Genomic DNA, 21,340 nt, shown 5'->3' on the forward strand with positions numbered 1-21,340 from the left:
TAAATTTAATTTTGTTCTCAGAATTCTGAGTTTAAATCTTGAAAGTTTAAATTTTTTCTCAGAATTCTGAGTTTAAATCTTGTAAGTGTATTTTTTTCTCAGAATTCTGAATTTAAATCTTGTAAATTTAATTTTGTTCTCAGAATTCTGAGTTTAAATCTTGAAAATGTATTTTTTCTCAGAATTCTGAATTTAAATCTTGTAAATTTAATTTTGTTCTCAGAATTCTGAGTTTAAATCTTAAAAGTTTAAATTCTTTCTCAGAATTCTGAGTTTAAATCTTGAAATTTTAATTTTTCTCAGAATTCTGAATTTAAATCTTGTCAATTTAATTTTGTTCTCAGAATTCTGAGTTTAAATCTTGAAAGTGTATTTTTTTCTCAGAATTCTGAATTTTAATCTTGTAAATTTAATTTTGTTCTCAGAATTCTGAGTTTAAATCTTGAAAGTGTATTTTTTTCTCAGAATTCTGAGTTTAAATCTTGTAAGTTTAAATTTTTAGATTTTTTAGTTTAAATCTTGTGAATTGATTTTTTTCTTTCTCAGAATGTTGAGTTTAAATCTTGTAAGTTTAATTATTTCTTCTCAGAATTCTTAGTTTATGCAAATCAGTCATTTTTATCTTCGTTCTTTTTTTACATAATTCTGTATTAATATCTCACAGTTCCGATTTCTGACATTTTTGTTTCCAGCCATGAAATAAAAATACAAATTTAAATTGACTTTTTATCTCGCAATTCTACAGTTTTTCTCATAATTTCAAGAGAGAATGTCACGGTTCTCTTTTTTTGTTGTTTTTTCCCCCAAGTCTGAAATAAGCTTCTATAGATATTCTATATTCTGTCATCATCTACTCACCTTAATGTTGCTCAAAACTTGAATTTTTCCTTCTTAGAAAAACCAAACCATATGTTTTGAGAAATTTCAGGTCTTGTTTTCCATTCTAAAATGTGACAGTGTTTTCGATTGTCTTCTTGCATTATTGACACTATTTTCCTGTTTAACACTATAAAGCTGCTCTAACTCAATCAGCATATATACAGCGCTATATAATCAAAAGTGCCTTGACTCTTTTGCATCTCTTGCAGTGATCGCTCTGAAGTCTGAAGGCTGGCAGGTGGACGTGTCCGAGCAGGGAAGTGTCCGTCTGTGGCTGCAGACCGAGGCTCTCCGCAGCGCCGCGGTGCTTCGGCTCATCCTCAATGATGGAGAGATTTCCAGCACACCGGTAACCGTCTGCTCAGATTTTGACAGGAATAATAAAGCCATCTGCATGTGCATATTCCTTTAATTCTGTCTTCCATCAGCCACTTGCTCACTGATTTCTAAAGAGCCGTGTGGATGTGTGTGTCCTGCAGACTCGTAAGATTAACTTTGACAAGGCACAGGGTCTGGTGGAGATCCTGTTTGATCAGATATCAAGAGACGACGAGGGCTCGTACACCGCACAGCTCAAAGACGGCCGGGCCAAGAACCAGTTCACTCTGGTGTTTGTGGATAAGAGTATGTTTACAATCTCACATTATAACATTGGACTACAGAGCTGCTCTTCAGGGCTAATGCTATTTGATTAGACAAATAATAAATGATGCAAATATAGTGTACATCTGAAAGCAGTAGAAATATTTAGCCGCACAACTGTATTCAATATTGATAATAATCAGAAATGTTTCTTGAGCTGTAAATCAGCATATTAGAATGATTTGGAGGAAAGATGCTGAAAATACACAGAAATAAATTGTTTTACAATATATCCACACAGAAAACTGTTATTTTAAATTGTGATAATATTTCACAATTTTACTAATGTTACTGAGTTGTTGCATATATATAAATCAATTTTATATATTTATATAGAAACTTTTTAAGAGACTGTTTTTAACTATTTACTATTTTAAAGAGAATTTTATTCTGTCTCGTTACTTATTTTTCCTTGGTTTTTAAGAATTTTAGGCCTAGTATTAAATTTTGCTAGAATTTATTTATTTAGGAGACCCAGATTTCTCTTAATAATATAAAAAACATATATAAAAAAAACATTTTATTTTATGCATTTTATTTTATTAAAATTTTTTGAAGATTATATAAAATAAATAATAAAAATTTAAAGATTTTTCTCAATTAAGAAAGTTCTAGTTTACACTGTTTTTTCCTAAAAACATATTCATTTTTTTTGCATGATTTGTAAGTTTGTTTATGATAAATAATTGTCAGTCCCCACGCCAGACATTTTACAAATTAGGAAAAATGTAGTTTTTCTGAAAACAATTCTATTAATAAAAATATAATAAAATTAAATGTATGTTTAAAGTTCAATAATTCACAATTTAGACCATGATCTGAAAATACTTTTATTAGATACCATGACCAAAGCCTATGGAAGGCATTTTCTGCCAAATTTAAAATAAATAAATGAAATGATAAAATTAAAATTAAAACCAGATTAACGATTTCATTACAGAAAACTGTACGCAAAATATGTGACAAAATTGAGAATGAAATTAAATGATTTCATTTTCACGGTGACATACCTGTCAAATTGAAAAATAAAATGCAATTGGTGATTTCACATTTCATTTTCAATAGAGTCTAGAGGCAAGACTGCCAATATTAAAATGAAAAGCCAAACGTGAAAAAGAAACTACACATACAGTTTTAACAAAGCTCTTTATTAACGCTCACGCAATAATAGTGACACAATTCAAATTGAAATGTAAATTTTACTTGTCATTTTAATTCCTCTTTTATTTCACTGTTTTCATTTTTATTTTTATTTTCAAAGACAACTTTTTTTGCAGTTAATTTTTATTATTAGTGGTAGTTTCAATGTATTGTATTTTATTTTATAACATTTCGTTTTACATTTTATAATAAAGTCTGATTTCATATTTCAAACAGGCATTAAACGATGCAGCAAAAGTCAAAGTTTATGTAGCAACGAGTCAAAAGATCATGTTGACTATTTCTCCAGATTGAATCTTTATTCTTCTGTTGTTTCGCTGTTTGTCAGAGTTTGGAGACACACTGGCCAAATCTCAGGCCAACAGACACAACTGGAAGAGAAAGTTGGGTGAGTCGACAAACAGATCTAGATGCATTAATAAAGAAAATGACTTTATGAGAAGCTCTCATGCAGCAGATAATAGCTAACGATACAGATACAGATTGTAAAGATTACAAATGTGTCCCTGCAGCACAAAAAAACAGTCTCTGGGGTATATTTGTAGCAATAGCCAAAAATACATTGTATGGGTCAAAATGATCGATTTCTCTTTTATGCCAAAAATCATGATCAATCAATGTTCCATGAACATATTTAGTAAATTTCCTACCATAAATATCTAGTAATATGCATTGCTAAGAATTCATCTGATCAACTTTAAAGGCCATTTTCTCAGATTTTTTTGCACCCTCAGATTCCAGATTTTCAAATAGTTGTATCTCAGACGAATATTGTTCTATCATAACAAACCATACATCAATGGAAAGATTATTTATTCAGCTTTCATATGATGTCTAAACCCCAATTTTGACACTTAAGACTCCAGGGTCACAAATGTTATTTACAGTACTTTTAGACGGAGAACAGCATATAAAATCACTCCATGTTTAACTGAATGTGTCTCTCTTTTTGCTTTGCAAGGTCCCCATTTCTTGGAGTTTTTGTCGTGGACAGTGACTTCAGATTGTGAAATGATTCTGAAGTGCAAGGTAATGGTGCTTATTCCTTCATGACACAATGCCTCGCCATTTGAGCTCGATGAAACCCGTGTGTCTTCGGCTGCAGGTCACCAACGTGAGCAAAGACACACGTGTGAAGTGGTTTAAGGATGGAGTGGAGCTTCTTCATGCGGTGTACGACCCCACGGGGGTCAGCGCCTTCACCGTCCCACAGGTACACACCTCACATTCACAGTTACACACAAAACACGACCCTCAGATCCATCTGAGACTCTGAGACCAGAGGCAGGCTTCAGAGAAAACATCAGGCAAAACTGCATTTATAATGGAAGTCTATGGAAGTCAGTATACATGTTAATATTAGGACAATATCAGTTTAGTATCATTGATAATATATATTTTTATATAATATATACTATATATTTTCCGTTTTCATTTTAGTTTTGGTAAAAATGTAATTTTTTTATAGTTTTTTTTTTTTTTTTGAATATGTAGTTTTTAGTTTAGTTATTTAAGTAGTTTAAAAATGTTAGCTTGGCAACTAGATGAAATAAAAGAAGTTTAATCTTTTATATTATATATTAGTTAATGTTTATTTATTTGATTAAATAGAAATGTTTTTGTGGTTTTAGTTTTTTTGTTAACGATAATAGCGATGTATATCCATCCTCACAAGTTACTTGTTTGGTAAAAATTAATTCAATATATTTTTTTAAATATATAAATATATATCTTTTAAAATTTCTTAAAAAATATTGTTACTAAAAAAATTATTTACATTTATTTTATATTTTATTTCAGTTGATGTTAATTTTAAATCATTTTTATTTAAGTAATGATAACTTTTTTATACATTTAATTTTAGTTATCGATAGTTAACAATATGCTCACAAGCTATTTAGGATCGATCTAAATAGCTTTAATATCAATATAAAAATTGTATTAATGCAAAACATGGGATTCTGCATCATTTGACATGTTTTCAGTTCATCTAATAATTTAATTTTGGTCGAAAAATCACATAACCATTTAAGAAATAATCAGTATTGATCTGTATCAGGATTGCTATGCTAAACTGTAAGTTAATTATCGATAGCATATTGAATTTAAAAAAAGAAAATGCCCTTTTTTAAATAATAATAATAATAACCCAGAAATGAGACTAGTGTTAAATATGTTATTATATGCAACGACGCCAAATGCATGCAATACGTTAAGAAATATCTGCAATAATTCTATAAAGTTATAAGGGTGACGTAGAATTAAAGCTCTCAAAATAAACAGATTTTTACTCTGTATTTCTTGGAATTGCTTTGACTTCAACATTTCTGCTTTTACTCGAATAAAAACAAGGACTAGTTCAGATCATTTTCTGTATTCTGCTCAAATGCTGTGGATAAATCTTCCGTCGTACTGAACTCGGATCAGTTCTTTAATTCCCTGCTAGAGGACAAACCCTTCCTTCCACTGACCGTGTTGTTTGTGATAATGGCTCAGGTGACGAGGAAGGAGCTGGGTGTGTACAGAGCTGTAGTGTCCGACAGCAGAGGAGAAGACCAGAGCATACTGGAGCTGATCGATGATGGTCAGGACATCACTCATTATTACTGCCATATGAGTGATGTACATAATGATAGAAATAGAGATTAGAGACTAAAATAAAAGCTCATAGCTGCAAAAACTAAACTTGCAGATTTCAAGGTAGGATTCAAGACACACACACACACACGTATATATGACAAATTTATAAATTTAAAAAATGCTATATTTTTAAAGTTTTTTTTTAACTGTATATTGAGTTGCATGATAAATATTATTAACTAAATATGATATTAATATAAATGTGACATAAATGAAATTATTTTCAAATTATTGCCATATATTATAAGCATATACACTTTTTGCATTGTCATTTTTATTAGTTGTAATACATTTACTCAACACTAATGACTTTATTGGTGTCTATGGCAAATATATATATATATATAAATATATATATAATAAAAGTATTAAATAAAAATACAGTTAATTTAAACACTTAAAATGCACTGCTAATATTTACATTTTCTTCTCTTTTAAAAAAAAAAAAAAATCATCATTTTTGAACCTAAAATCACCCAGCTTTTATTTTTGCGGGTTGCAGAAAAAAAACAATATTAATAATATGACTGATATAATATGTAAATATATCATATTTATATTCACACTAAAAAAACTAAATATTTATATTTTAATATTTCACTATGTATTTCACTATATATTATAAGTACTATAGTCTTTTTCTGCATTTTGATTTTTTTTAGTAGTAGTAAAATTACTGAACATTTGTCTTTATTAGTGTCCAAGTAAGTGATTGCAGTGATTTTTGTTCACAATTTTGCCTCTCTTAAGATCAAATGTAAACATGTTGAAATTTTTAAGAGTGCTTTAATTTATTATTATTTTTTTCAATGATTACAGTGATTTTACCACGGTTAAGGATTTTTAGGTTAACTCCATATCCGTAGTAAAATCACTGTTATTAATATTTCTTTGAAGCAACTTCTCTAATGTAGAATAATCTTTCTGTATGGAGAGGTTTAATATCATGCAGATATCCCTCTAACATGATGATGGTGTTGTTTCTCTCAGAGTTTGAGCGTCTGCTGCAGCAGCTCAATAAACAGTGCGGTAGGTTTGAGTCCTGACTCTTCTGACTCGCTCAGCCTCAGGTTACGTGACGTCATGTTCAGTGACGTGTGCTTGTGCTCCACAGCGCTCTCTGCTGGTCCAGTGAGCATCCAGTGCACTGCGCAGGGCTTCAAGCTCTACTGCTCTCTCAAATACTACCTGAGCTGCATGAACACCAGCTGGCACTTCAAGTGAGCTTTCAGAACTCTAACACCAGAAATATTATTAATACATATATATATATATATGTGACCCTGAACCACAAAACATAAGGGTCAGTTTTTCAAACAAATCATATTTCCATTGATGTATGGTTTATTAGGATAAGACAATATTTGTCTGAGATACAACTATTTGAAAATCTGGAATCTGAGGGTGCAAAAATATCTAAATAATGAGAAAATCATCTTTAAAGTTGTTCAGATGAATTCTTAGCAATGCATATTACTAATCAAAAATTAAGTTTTGATATATTTATGGTAGGAAATTTACAAATATATATATAATACAATACAATGTATTTTTGGTTATTGCTACAAATATACCCCAGAGACTGCTTTTGTCCTCCAGTGTGTATTATTTAATATATATATATATAAATTTTACCACTCATTAACTAATAATTTATTTATTTTATATTTATAATAATTTTTCTTTATATTTAAATATATATTATTTGTATTAATTTATGCGTTGCACAAAAATAAAGTAACAATTAACTAATGTTATTTATTTCTCTACTAAAATTGTAGCACACATTTATGTTTTATTTAAAGTTAAATGAAACATGAAAATAATTGAAAGTGTAAATGTGTAACTGTCTGTTTGTTCAGTTCAGAGTTAACTGAAACTAAAACTATTTCTTGAAATAAAATAAACATGAACTGAATTAAAAATAAGTATATATATATATATATATATATGTACTTACTATCTAAAAAAATTTTTTTTTTTTTAGATAGTTTCCAAGGCAAAATTTTCATTTTAATTCAGTTGAGCATGATGTACTAAAATTAAAATTGAAATAAAAATTAATAAAACTATAGACTTTTTTGCAATCTAAAGTTAAAAAGAAAACGGAATAAATAAAAATAAATGTAAAATAATTACTTATTGCTATTACTTATCAAAAATGAAGTGGTTCAGTTATTCTTTTATTTATGTTTTTGATTTACAGTCACATTGTGTTATGTTTTATTTTCTGGTTGTGACAGAGACAAGAGAATTGACCTGGAGGAGCGCACGAAGCCGGGCAGCAGCATGCAGAAGGTTTGGGTTGAGATATTGGGACCGACTGAAACAGATAAAGGGAAGTACACCCTGGAGATGTTCGACGGCCAGGAAACACACAAGCGCTCTCTGGATCTGTCTGGACAAGGTAGAGCGGCACAAAACATGCGACTCGAGCGCAGAACCCATCACCTCAACACTAACGCGTCTTTTTCTTCTCTGCAGCCTTTGCAGACGCTTTGCTGGAACACCAGAGACTGAAGTAAGTCAAGAGGTGTTTGAGTATTCAACAGCTGCACTTGACCTTTGACCCTTCACTAAGCTCCACCCTCTTTGGGTACTGTTGCTAATTTAGACAAGCTTTACAGAAGAGTCTATAGGAATAAATAGACATGTCTGTGAACAGTGTGATAGATATATATCAAATTATCCCTAATATATGGAATATTCATATTCTTTATATTATATATATATATATATATATATATATATAATATTATATATAGTGTTCTTTATAATTGTTTACATAATTTGTTTTTAATTAAATGATATTGCACAGTATGTTTTTTTTATTCATTAAAATTATTTGTAATACAAGCAGCAAATTATATATGCTATATATAATTGTATAAAATCACATATATATGAAATAAATTCATATATAAAAATTTATGCAATTATATTTAAATATCGTAAAAAAAAAAAAATATATATATATATAAAATTGTCCTATATAAAATAAAAAAGTGTGTGTGTAAATATTAATGTAAAATATGAATATAATAATTTGCAATAATGTTAAATATATTTAATTATTTTAATTAAAATAGTAAATAATAAACTAATGTATATATATATATATATATAGTCAAATTAAATAAAAAATATATATGATTGAAAAAATATATATATTTTTTTTCTGTATATTTATTGAAAGTTCAGAACGTTACACTAAATACATTTTAGTGGTGTTCGTTTTACCTTTTCTAAACTCATTCTCTCTATAACTGTATTTTTTTCATTCTCAGGCAAGTGGAGTTTGCTGAGAAAAGTAAGTATTTGTTCGTCCCTCCTCTAATTGTGTTTTAAGGAAGCAATTTCTTCATGCAGACGACACACTTTATAATAAACATTCATCTGACAGATCGAGCGCGAGTCACGAAGGGTCTTCCAGATGTGGTGGCCATAATGGAGAACAAGGTACATCCATCCATCCATCCATCCATCCATCACTGCTGTGTCCTCACAGACTGTCGTTCATCTCACATCACTCGACTGTGCTCTTTCTCTTCAGTCTCTGTGTCTGACGTGTTTTGCCGAGGGCGATCCTTCACCGGAAATGTTTTGGCTGAAGAACGACAGAGAAGTCATGTCCACCGGCCAGTATAACATTAAAAATGAGAACAAATCATCCACTCTCACTATAAACCACGTGACTATGGAGGACTCTGGCAACTACAGCATCTTCGTGCGCAATAAACACGGATCGCAGACGGTCCTCGTGACCGTCAGTGTGTATAAACGCGGTGAAAAGCCTCGAGCAGATGCAGTGCAGATGTAAGTGAAGCCACAGGGATTGAGATTGAAGTTATATCGTTTTTATTAAAGTCAACAAAGGCCTTGTTTAGGTAACGTGTGTTCATTTTGGAGTGTGTGTTCAAAATAAATGTGTTCACCCTCAGTCTATCCAACTTTGTTTGATGGACTCGAGTGCTGTAGATTATTCTGGACTCTCATTCTGACGGCACCCATTCACTGCAGAGCAATGCTACATTTCTCCAGATCTGATGAAGAAACAAACTTTGATGGACTGAGGGTTAACGCATTTCAGCAAATTTTACTTTTTGGGGTGAACTCTTCCTTTAATGGTGCTTTAGAAGGCAATGTCCTGAAAGCTTGAGTTGATTTGATCCGTGGTTTGTTTTCCTCTGATTTATCTTGTGCCACTTAAAGAATAAAGTGCAAATTAAACCTTTTCCACTCTCTTCTTTTCATTTTTCACTAAACTGAGCATGCAACTGTGCAGCAAACATTGATCAAATAGACAGTGAACACATAACGAGGTCACAATCAATTTTTATGGATGGTTGTTTTATCTGCTGATATTTTATTACAGAGATTTTATATAAATCGATGCCTGTTTCAAATATCATTATGCAACCCCAAGGTGATTCTTTTGAAAGCAAACTGCACAGTCCACATGGCCATTCACCCCTTGTGTGTTAATATTCAGACAGGTTTCTTTTAGGAATCATAGTCGGAAATAATGACAGAAGGATCTACATTTTGATTACATTTCTTAAGAATAAAAAAACAGTACTTTTTGCATTAATGCATGTAATGCATTACAATTTTAATTCATCTTGAAAAGTACATCATATTTTTATTTTATCTTATGCACATTAAATATGGTTTATGGCACATTAAATTTAGAGAACTAATGATCATTGTTTTCATGCATCAAACACACACATTTCTACTTCAATTATGACTTATCAGGTAAATGTCTGGCTTCAAAAGTTCACCACCAAATCTGAGGAAGTATATTGTGGTAGCAAAGTTAGGTTTTCCCGCCCAAAAAAAGTTCAACCAGTTCAACCGTACTAATAAGCAAAAATGACTTTAGGTAAACTTGTGTAAAATTTTGTCTTGTTTTGTTGTGTTAAAACAACTTCTTGTGTTCTGCTATACAGACGTGAATTTACTTTTCCTTCAGCCTCATTTAAAAAGTAACGTAAAGCATTACTTTCCATAAAAAGTAAAAAGTAATGTGAAAGTAACGTAATGCATTATTCTCTATAAAAAGTAATGTGAAAGTAACGTAATGCATTACTTCCATAAAAAGTAACGTAATGCATTACTTTCCATAAAAAGTAACGCAAAAGTAACGTAATGCATTACTTCCATAAAAAGTAACGTAATGCATTACTTTCCATAAAAAGTAATGCGAAAGTACCGTAATGCATTACTTTCCATAAAAAGTAACGCGAAAGTAACGTAATGCATTACTTCCATAAAAAGTAACGTAATGCATTACTTTCCATAAAAAGTAATGTGAAAGTACCGTAATGCATTACTTTCCATAAAAAGTAATGCAAAAGTAACGTAATGCATTACTTCCATAAAAAGTAATGTGAAAGTAACGTAATGCATTACTTTCCATAAAAAGTAACGCAAAAGTAACGTAATGCATTACTTTCCATAAAAAGTAACGTAATGCATTACTTTCCATAAAAAGTAATGCGAAAGTACCGTAATGCATTACTTTCCATAAAAAGTAACGCGAAAGTAACGTAATGCATTACTTCCATAAAAAGTAACGTAATGCATTACTTTCCATAAAAAGTAATGCGAAAGTACCGTAATGCATTACTTTCCATAAAAAGTAACGCGAAAGTAACGTAATGCATTATTCTCCATAAATAAAAAGTCATGTGAAAGTAACGTAATGCATTACTTTCCATAAAAAGTAAAGTGAAAGTAACAATGCATTACTTTCCATAAAAAGTAACGCGAAAGAAACGTAATGCATTACTTCCATGAAAAGTAATGTAATGCACTACTTCCATAAAAAGTAACGTAATTCATTGCTTTCCGTAAAAAGTAATGCGAAAGTAACGTAATGCATTACTTCGATAAAAAGTAACGTAACGCATTACTTTCCATAAAAAGTAAAAAGTAATGCGAAAGTAATGTAATGCATTATTTCCATCAAAAGTAAAGCGAAAGTTACGTAACATTACTTTCCATAAAAAGTAAAAAGTAATGCGAAAGTAACAATGCATTTTTCCATAAAAAGTAACACAATATTGTATTGCATTACTTATAAGTAACTTTCGCCAACACTGACCAAGACTTGTCATTTGCATGTACATATAGTTACTCTTTTGTTAGTTTGATTGCTTCTATTGTCGTCTTTTGTAAGTCGCTTTGGATAAAAACCGATCTGCCTCTCGTTCTCTGTCATGTGACTCCAAACACAAGACCAAGAGCCGGCGATCTCGCTCCAAAGGACCAGTAGTTATTTTCTTAATAGTCAAAGTCAAGCAGAAACCAAGTGTTTGTAGAAAGATGCATGCATAAAGAATATGGGAGAACACAGGCGATTAGTGTTTGATTTACAGATTAGTTTGGCGTCTGCTCAGAAAATTCGCAGTGTTACGTTTTTCAGATCAGAAATCAGAAAGAGCTTTATTGCCAAGTATGCTTGCGCATACAAGGAATTTGTTTTAGTGACATAAGCTTCCAGTAAACAGAGACAACAACACACAGACAAAAAAAAAAATTACAGGAGAATTACAAATTGGCAAATAAATAAGTATAAACAATTGTGCTATAAATGATAATGGAATAGGATTGAGTGAGATGCAGGAATGTTCTAGGATGGAGGGGTAACAAATAAATATAAGGATATTGCACATTTTTGCATAAGCATACGTTTAAGTGGGAAACATTTAACTGTTCATGAGGTAGATTGCCTGGGGGAAGAAACTATTCTTGTGCCTTGCTGTTCTTGTATTTGCGGCTCTGAAGCGCCGGCCAGATGGCAAAAGTTCAAAGATGGGGTGACTTGGATGTGAGGGATCCAGAGTGATTTTCTGAGTCCTTTTCCTCACTCTGGATGTGTACAGTTCCGCACAGTAATTGAAGTGCACAGTACAGACTCAATGACGGCTGAGTAGAACTGTTTCAGCAGCTCCTGTGGCAGGTTAAACTTCCTCAGCTGGCGAAGGAAGTACAACCTTTGTTGGGCTTTTTTCACAATGGAGCCAATGTGATTGTCCCACTTCAGGTCCTGAGAGATGGTGGTTCCCAGGAATCTGAATGACTCCACTGCAGCCACAGTGCTGTTCATGATGGTGAGTGGGGAAAGTGCAGGGGGGTTTCTCCTAAAGTCCACAGTCATCTCCACTGTTTTGAGCGTGTTCAGCTCCTGGTTGTTAAGACTGCACCAGACAGCCAGCTGCTCAACCTCTTGTCTGTAAGCAGACTCGTCACCGTCCTGGATGAGGCCGATGACTGTAGTGTCGTCTGCAAACTTCAGGAGCTTGACAGAGGGGTCTTTAGAGGTGCAGTCGTTGGTGTACAGGGAGAAGAGCAGAGGGGAGAGAACACATCCCTGAGGGGCACCAGTGTTGGTGGAGCAGCTGTTTGACATGAATTTCCCCAGTCTCACTAACGGTTGCCTATCTGTCAGAAAGCTGGTGATCCACTGACAGATAGAGCTAGGAACAGAGAGCTGGGTCAGTTTGGTCTGGAAGGTTGTTGGGATGATGGTGTTGAAAGCCGAACTAAAGTCCACAAACAGGATCCTCACATAAGTCCCTGTTTTGTCCAGATGTTGCAGGATGAAGTGCAATGCCATGTTGATTGCATCATCCACGGACCTGTTTGCTCGGTACGCAAACTGCAGGGGGTCCAGTAAGGGTCCAGTGATGTCCTTCAGATAAGCCAGAACCAGTTTTTCAAACGACTTCATGACGACAGACGTTAGAGCCACAGGTCTGTAGTCGTTAAGTCCTGTTATCTTGGGTTTCTTTGGAATGGGGATTATGGTGGAGCGTTTGAAGCAGGAAGGCACTTCACACAACTCCAGAGATCTGTTGAAGATCTGTGAAAAGATGGGGGCCAGCTGGTCAGCACAGATTTTCAGACAGGCTGGTGTAACGCCATCTGGGCCTGGTGCTTTTCTTCTTTTGTTTTTCTTGAAGACCTGGCGCACATCATCTTCACAGATTTGAAGAGCAGGAGGTATGGAGAGGGGGATTGCAGGAGGTGTTAATGGTTGTGTAGGGAGATGGTCAGAGTGGGTGTTGGGGGTTTCAAATCTACAATAAAACTCATTCAGGTCGTTAGCAAGTCGTTGATTAGCCTCAGTGCAAGGGGATGGTGTCTTGTAGTTTGTGATGGCTCTCAGTCCTCTCCAAACTGAAGTAGAGTCGTTGGAAGTAAACTGGTCTTCCAACTTTTTAGCGTAGGTCTTTTTAGCCGCTCTAATCTCTTTGTTCAGTGTGTTCCTGGCCTGATTGTACAAGACCCTGTCCCCATTTCTGTAGGCATCCTCTTTGGCCTGACGAAGGTGTCTGAGTTTTACTGTAAACCATGGCTTATCATTGTTGAATGTTAAATAAGTCCTGGCAGGAATGCATATATCCTCACAGAAACTAATATAGGATGTTACAGTCTCTGTGAGTTCGTCCAGATCGGTGGTAGCAGCTTCAAAAACGCTCCAGTCTGTGATGTCAAAACAAGATTGTAAATCCTGCTCTGTTTCGCTGGTCCATCTCTTCACAGTCCTTAATACAGGTTTAGCAGATTTAAGTTTCTGCTTGTAGGTCGGTATAAGATGAACCAGACAGTGATCAGAACGTCCCAAAGCTGCTCGTGGAACAGAGTGATATGCATCCTTTATTGTGGTGTAACAGTGATCCAGTATATTACTGTCTCTTGTCATATTTTGGCAGTTCACGGGAGAGATTGGCTTTATTAAAGTCCCCAAGAATGATTAAAACAGAGTCCGGGTGTTGTTGTTCTGTGTCTGTGATCTGATCAGCGAGTTTCTGTAAAGCTGAGCTCACATGCGCTTGAGGAGGGATGTAAACACTAACCAGAATGAACGAGTGAAACTCCCGCGGCGAATAGAACGGCTTGCAGTTGATAAACTGCATTTCTAGATCAGGACAGCACATCTTCTTTAACACAGTTACATCTGTACACCACCGTTCATTGATGTAAAAGCATGTCCCGCCGCCGCGCGATTTCCCCGTTGATTCTGCTTCGCGGTCCGCTCTGAACAGCTGAAAGCCCGGCAGATGGAGTGCGCTGTCCGGTATGGCGTCATTCAGCCAGGTTTCCGTGAAACACAGAGCAGCAGAGTGAGAGAAATCCTTATTTGTCCGAGAGAGCAGAAGGAGTTCGTCTGTTTTGTTGGGTAGAGAGCGGAGATTTGCGAGATGGATGCTAGGCAACGGCGTTCGAAATCCGCGCTTCCTGAGTCTGACGAGCGCTCCCGCTCGCTTTCCCCGTCTGCGCGTCCTGAAGCGCTTGATCAGCGCCGCTGCTCCTCCGATAACAATGTTCAGTAAAACGTCTGTATAATAGAAATCCGGAAAAATATCATGTGGTGTGTTCTGCCGAATGTTCAGCAGTTCATCCCTGGTGAAACTGATCGTGTTTGTTAAACAAAAAACAGGAAAAACGAACAAAAACAGTACAAACACTGGAGAGCCAAGCACTGAAGCAGCCATGTGCGGCGCCATCTTGGATGTACTTTCTTCAGAAGTTCTCATGTGTTTGAAACACAATTTGTATTAAAGTCTCGATAGAAGCATCTATTTATATCAAAGACGTAGTATATTTGCCATTGCCAAATAAAGACGATTTTAACGTATTGCATTTCAACAGGGTGAATTCAAGTTCATGTGTATTTATGAATGAATCGCTAGATTTAAAATCTGCTTTGAACGGTCTATACACTAAAATTTTATGAATACTTCCATATGCATTAAAGTTAAATTAAACCTTATTGTAACTATTAGTTAAACAGGATTTTAGTGCATTAAGTTCTAGTTACCAGAACATGATTAAAATAAAAAAAATTGCATATGCAAACATTAGTTATCAAATCATCATCAAAGGTTAATAAATGCTGTAAAAATTTATTGTTCAATGCATTAACATGTTAACAAATGAAGCACTTAAAGACGCAGCAGGACAACACTAGTTTGCATCCAAGTTTATTTCTGAAATTCCCTACTCCATCACCTCTATACAAGAAAAAATGACTTTCCACAAAGGCAGCAGTGAACGCTCAGTGATAGTAATATTTATGTTTAGGGCAGGGGAAAAAAAATCATCAATCACAGTGTACGCTTGCTTTTTCTTTAAATAATTCCTGCGGTCATCTTTGGCAGGGTTTGGTGGACAGTTTACAGTCAGGCCGAAGTTACAGTTCAAGCCAATAGAGCTGCAGGCTTCAACTTTACAAAAGCCAATGCAGGAATGCTGCGTAATACTCGGACAGCGGCCGTCCAACGTTTGCAACGCAGACCAAAAACAAAGACGCCAGGGACGCAACAGTACTTAAGTTTCATAAAATCGTATAGACAAAAAATAAATCTACAAAAATGGAACTAGTAATATTACACAACGATTAAACGGGGTTCGTTCGACTACACAAAACCGAAGTTCTTGGTTTTAATGGCTAGTAAAAGTTTCTGTTTGAGAATCTGTTTGGAAGAGTAGAGTGGCACGTAGAGGCGAGAGATGCAGGTGTTGGCGGTGGGCAGGTGCTGGTCGTCTGGCGGCCGGATGGTGATGGAGGGCATGGGCTGGAAGCCTTCTTCACTGGCCGGCAGAGATGGGCTGGACGTCCAAAAGTACACCTGCGGGCGGCACGCACCGATGCATTAACATCTGCTGTAGGTTTACATGAATAGAGAAAAAGGAAGACACATCCTACCAGGTCCTGGCGCTCCGTCATGCTCATCTTCTCAACAATGGACCAGAACCAGCGCTTGAACTGCAGCAGCTTCTCCGCATTCTCTCCTGCAGGTTCGATCAAAATCACACCAGATCAAATCAAGCAGAGCACACAAACCTCGTTCCTCGAACAAATGCGTCAGATTTATTTGTGACCAAGGACCACAAAACAAGATAAAAGTGAAGTGAAAGTGAAAGTGACGTGACATTCAGCCAAGTATGGTGACCCATACTCAGAATTTGTGCTCTGCGTTTAACCCATCCAAAATGCACACACACAGAGCAGTGAACACACACACACACTGTGAGCACACACCCGGAGCAGTGGGCAGCCATTTATGCTGCGGCGCCCGGGGAGCAGTTGGGGGTTCAATGCCTTGCTCAAGGGCACCTAAGTCGTGGTATTGAAGGTGGAGAGAGAACTGTACATGCACTCCCCCCACCCACAATTCCTGCCGGCCCGGGACTCGAACTCACAACCTTTCGATTGGGAGTCCGACTCTCTAACCATTAGGCCACGACTTCCCCTTAAAGTGATATGCATAAAAGGTTATGCATCATCTGAAAGCTGAATAAATAATCTTTCCATTCATGTATGGTTTGTTAGGATCGGACAATATTTGGACGAGATACAACTATTACAAAATCTGGAATCTGAGGGTGAAAAAAATTTAATAAATAATAATAATAATAATAATAATAATAAAGATATTGAGAAAATCATCTTTAAAGTTGTCCAAATGAAGTTCTTTGCAATGCATGTTACTAATCAAAAATAAAGTTTTGATATATTTACGGTTGGAAACTTATTAAATATCTTCATGGAACATGATCTTAATATTCTTATGATTTTTGGCATAAAAGAAATCTATTTTGACTCATACAATGTTCTTTATTGTGCTATTATTAAAAAAATAATAAATAAATATATACGTTTTTTGTTTTGATATTAGATGGGGAAACTTGGGAAATTTATTGAAATGTCCATTTTTTCTTTTTTTTTTATAAAAATTGTGTGAAATATTGGAGTATTGTATTAAAGATCAGAGTAAAGCTCAGCTTCCATCCCAATGTGTTGAACACTATAATATTTTGAATTAGTTTAGCATTTTAATATTTTCAGTTTTCATTTTAATTTGTTAAAAGTTTAATCAATTTTGTGCGCTTCTGTCATTTTAATTAATTTTTTATGTCTATATAGTTTTATTTTAGTTAAATTTTCAGTCCAATTTATTTTAATACATCAAATTAAGCCAATGAAAAAAAAAGTATTTTAAAATTATATTTCAGTTTTTCAAGTAACAAAAAAGATGTGGTTTTGGTTTTAGTTTTCAATTCCTCAGAAAACAGGACTTGATATCTTCATTTTGCATTACAAGTAAATGTATCTTGATTTAAATTCGGGATGCAACTTAGTGATGTATATCTGAGTGAAAGCTTCTGGAATGTAGGGAGGGATTTCACCCTTTGACGGGAGTTTGATTGACAGGCGATTGGACCAATCATTACACTGAATCCATCATTCTGTTTGACTAACGTCAGTGCTCTATGAAGCCCTGTCGTCTTTTCAAAGTTGAGACGACTTATCTCTCAGATGTTCATTCATGTTTATTTCATGCTATAACTAGGAATAAAGAGAAAGAGATGATCAGTTCACATGCTGCTTGAGCAGAGGTGATTCAGTGTTGTGATTGGTCCGATCACCTGTCAATCAAAAGGGGGCTAAAAGCCTGGTCACTGATTAAAGAGTACACATGCCAATTATTTTGTTTTTAAATGATGTGCATGATAATTCATTTATAATAAATATTTCAAAAAATTTGTAAAATACACTGTTTTTTTGCAGTGCATGCAACATTTAATGTCATGCATTAATGAAATGAAGGGCAAAATAAGAATTGCAGAAACCCTGCAACATTTTATGCTCATCTTGGCCCGAAATGTGCATAAAAACAGATGGATGGAAACTTTAAGTGTTACAAAAATAATAAACATAAGCTTTGAGTTGTGACATTGCACTTTTAAAAAGATTAAACAATGTTTTAATTATCGCAAATGGCATAAAGATTCTAAACCGTAACATCTTCAAATCATTCTGAATTAAAGAACGAACCTGACTCGTCATTGAAAGAGGTGAAACTGATGAGCATCTGGACGTTAACTTCTCCACAGCCGTTGACCAGCAGTCTGAAGTCCTCAGCCGTCAGGTCCTCCAGAGCGTTCTTCGGAAGCACATCCAGAAGACCTTTGCGCATTGCCTGCAAAACAACATCTTCACTTACATTTCTGCATTTCTCTCTATTTTTGGCACTACCTCAAAGCAAGATAATGTGTCTCACAGTGCTTGTGTAACTAACAGTAGAGGCATGGCTTCAATTCTCAGGGAATAAGGGCTGTCAAAATAACAAACTGAATTAGATTTTTTTTTTTATTATTAAATTTGAATCAAAAATGCATCATTTCAGTTAGGGTGAAGAAAAGATTTCGGCTTCTCTTCTGAGGCCACAAGAGGATGCATCCAGCAAAATATTACTAATGCACATTTATTCAAAGCATAAGATAACATGACTATCTGTGGAAATGTTTAGAAACCAGTTATAAGGGAGTTGCTTAAACCACTATAAACATAACAGCATCATGTATGCATGCATAGTTAACTACAAAGCCAATCGCAGAGTAAACTTTTTATTTAAAAACATGAGTTGCAGCAGGATTGGGGAAAAACCTCCATAAAGTCTCGAGATGTGTGTTTTTTTGTTTTAAAGTTGAACTTGCATTAATTTTACATGGTTTTCTAAACATGCATCTCTCTTGTGCGAGACGCAAGTGCAACGGTGATAGACGTCCCTCTAGAAAATGCATGTAATATGCATTCTGTGTGAACGGCTTAGTTTCAGTTTTGAAGTAAACAAGATTTTGCTACGATACATCGTCATCGCATCTCATGCACCACTGATAAGGCTGCCTCTTTAATGCGCACCTAAAATTCATGTTTTTTTTTTTTTAAATTCGCCGAATATTTAAAATTAAAAAATTTTATTTGACAGTCCTATCAGGGAATGCATGCATTGAAAAACTCTTCAGCTTGAATGCAATGGAAGTCGCGCTGCATAAACGCATCTGTCAGATGCATGAACGTAAATGATTATCTGGACCGTTATAGCTCATTCTAGAGCATGCACAGCTCTCGGAGACGTTAAGAAGTAAAAGTGCACTCACATGCAGAGGCTGTTCTGCCACCACCAGCATGCGGTGCTCTGCGTATCTCCTCACGTACTCGTACACGTTCAGAGGCGTCACAGGCATGTTGACCCCGCCGGAGAGGAGCTCCACCTGCAGAAGCAGCAGGAAACCTTCATTCATGTGCACAGACGGAGCTCTAATGCGAACACAAAGATGCTGCGGCAATTACCTGTCCAGATCCTTCCTCCTTGCAGAGGTCGATGGCGAAGGCCAGGTCCATCGCTGCAAACACAGCCTCCGCCTCCTCGGTCTGAGAGTGACGAATCAGCTGCCGCAAACTCTCGTACATCACTGGGTCGAAGAACGCAAAGTCGTGCCAGTTGACCTGCAGCACAAGAGAAGAAGAGAACGAGCCTCAGTATTACTTCCCTGCAATCTGATTATATTTACAGTTTAAAAGCAACTTTAGTTTTACATTTTCAGACAACAAACGTACCTGATTAGACATGCTTTTTGATTATGAATTTAATTATTCCATTAAAACAGAACACAGAAACATTTAAATAGATTCTGGAAAAAATATAATTAATTTCATAGGGTCTTAAAATAAAAAATAAAAAATTTATTTTAATTTGCATAAGAAAAGAGCTTTATAGGGACGTGAAATTTTAGTTTTTTTCCACCTTCTGTGTTCTCCATTTTAATGGTTTAATTAAATATTAGTTATCAAAAAGAATTGAAATCGTGAAACTTAACACTTTGAATAAATTGTTTACAATTAATTAGACATGCCTTTTTACTATTAATTTTATTAAAACGGTATCCAGAAAAATTAAAACGGGGAACAGATTTTGGTAAAACAATAAATAAAACAGATTTCACAGTGTCCTAAAAATATATATATTTTTTTTATTACTTTTAATAAATTTGTTAAATTTAACAAAAATATCATTGTTGGGCCCTGTGAAATGTTTTATGTTTTTTTTGTTACATTTTTTAGTTTAATGGTTTAATACAAAATTTGGGGAAGAAAATACTACTAATAAAGATGTCATAGGGCCATAAACTTTAATTGCATAATAAAAATATTTCCACCCTTAAGTTAATTTTTATCTTTCCATTTTAATGGTTTAATTAAATTTTTGTAATCAAAAAGCATGTGTAGTTAATTGAAATCATGAAACTCACAATTTAACATCGTCATATTCAAGTTTAATTAGACATGCTTTTAGTAAAATTTAATTTAACCTTTAAAGCAGAATCCAGAAAAAATGTAATAGAACTAGATTTTTTTTTTGTTAATATATCCGAACCTCAGCGATTGGCGGATAATCCTGTCTCTATTACAAAATGTGCTACTGTTGAGATATTCACCTTCCTGCCGAGCAGCACCTTGATGACGTGTCTGTTGAGGGTGATGGGACAAAGCTCATTCTGTAGCAGACATAAGCCAAGTATCCTGCAGGCAGAGGTTCAGGGTCATTAGTTTGAGGTTCAGTCTCACACAGATGCTCAGGTGAGTGCGTCTCTCGTACCTGCCGATGTTTCGGAAGCAGTTGAGCCTGGCCTCTGTGTTCTTGCCTGGACGGGGCGAGTAGAAACCCCTCTTTCCCGGTTGGTAGAACAGAGGAGCGTTATCATCCCCGTCATCAGGGTCGTCCAGCTCCATGTCTACCACACTGCGGGTCGAACCGTGCCTCTTTCTGTTCTCCTGCTGTACATCAGACCATAAAGATCAACAGTCCAGAATCATACGCTCAATCTATCCTTTTTAGTTTTAGATGCAACATACCTGTGCTTTCTCAGGAGTGTCCAGGAGGCCGAGGTCCAGGATACTGTCAGCGCCGTTCTCTCTGCGCAAGAGAGAGAAGATCATTCATGTGCGTTTAGAAAAAACATCACAAAATCAAATGCTAAACAATGAAGAAATGCATACATTTAATGAAGTGCATTTTCAAATAATAATAATAAAAATAAGACAGAAGTTTTATTATACTATCAAATTAAGATATTAATGTAATAATTATTTTAATTATACTAGTTAATAATTGTTAAATTATATGCTTATTAAATACAGTAAATAATTAGGTTCATA

General features: G+C 34.8%; 2 protein-coding genes across 8 annotated transcripts in view; one reads left to right on the plus strand and one right to left on the minus strand.

Moving 5' to 3' along the window:
* myom3 (myomesin 3) overlaps positions 1-9,263 on the plus strand; it is a 67,364-nt gene extending 58,101 nt beyond the window's left edge. Inside the window, exons 26-38 of the mRNA XM_059508558.1 lie at positions 1,089-1,228; positions 1,359-1,503; positions 3,011-3,070; positions 3,644-3,711; positions 3,788-3,895; positions 5,179-5,266; positions 6,313-6,351; positions 6,437-6,542; positions 7,566-7,729; positions 7,807-7,843; positions 8,610-8,632; positions 8,726-8,781; positions 8,876-9,263. Coding sequence (XP_059364541.1) covers positions 1,089-1,228; positions 1,359-1,503; positions 3,011-3,070; positions 3,644-3,711; positions 3,788-3,895; positions 5,179-5,266; positions 6,313-6,351; positions 6,437-6,542; positions 7,566-7,729; positions 7,807-7,843; positions 8,610-8,632; positions 8,726-8,781; positions 8,876-9,142 — 1,301 coding nt within the window. The 3' untranslated portion in view covers positions 9,143-9,263. The remainder of the gene's footprint in view (positions 1-1,088; positions 1,229-1,358; positions 1,504-3,010; positions 3,071-3,643; positions 3,712-3,787; positions 3,896-5,178; positions 5,267-6,312; positions 6,352-6,436; positions 6,543-7,565; positions 7,730-7,806; positions 7,844-8,609; positions 8,633-8,725; positions 8,782-8,875) is intronic.
* Positions 9,264-15,301: 6,038 nt separating this feature from the next.
* LOC132103447 (E3 ubiquitin-protein ligase UBR5) overlaps positions 15,302-21,340 on the minus strand; it is a 52,965-nt gene continuing 46,926 nt past the window's right edge. For 6 of the 7 annotated variants that reach the window (XM_059508565.1, XM_059508566.1, XM_059508562.1 and 3 more), the window contains 8 exons: positions 21,038-21,098; positions 20,781-20,962; positions 20,620-20,704; positions 19,475-19,630; positions 19,282-19,395; positions 18,176-18,320; positions 16,043-16,128; positions 15,302-15,965 (listed from right to left, as the gene is read on the minus strand). In XM_059508565.1, the coding sequence (XP_059364548.1) occupies positions 15,753-15,965; positions 16,043-16,128; positions 18,176-18,320; positions 19,282-19,395; positions 19,475-19,630; positions 20,620-20,704; positions 20,781-20,962; positions 21,038-21,098 (1,042 nt within the window). In that variant the 3' untranslated portion in view covers positions 15,302-15,752. The remainder of the gene's footprint in view (positions 15,966-16,042; positions 16,129-18,175; positions 18,321-19,281; positions 19,396-19,474; positions 19,631-20,619; positions 20,705-20,780; positions 20,963-21,037; positions 21,099-21,340) is intronic. The other variant, XM_059508564.1, reaches the window with a different exon arrangement.

Source organism: Carassius carassius, chromosome 24 (assembly GCF_963082965.1).
Source record: "Carassius carassius chromosome 24, fCarCar2.1, whole genome shotgun sequence".
Taxonomy (NCBI): Eukaryota; Metazoa; Chordata; class Actinopteri; order Cypriniformes; family Cyprinidae; genus Carassius; species Carassius carassius.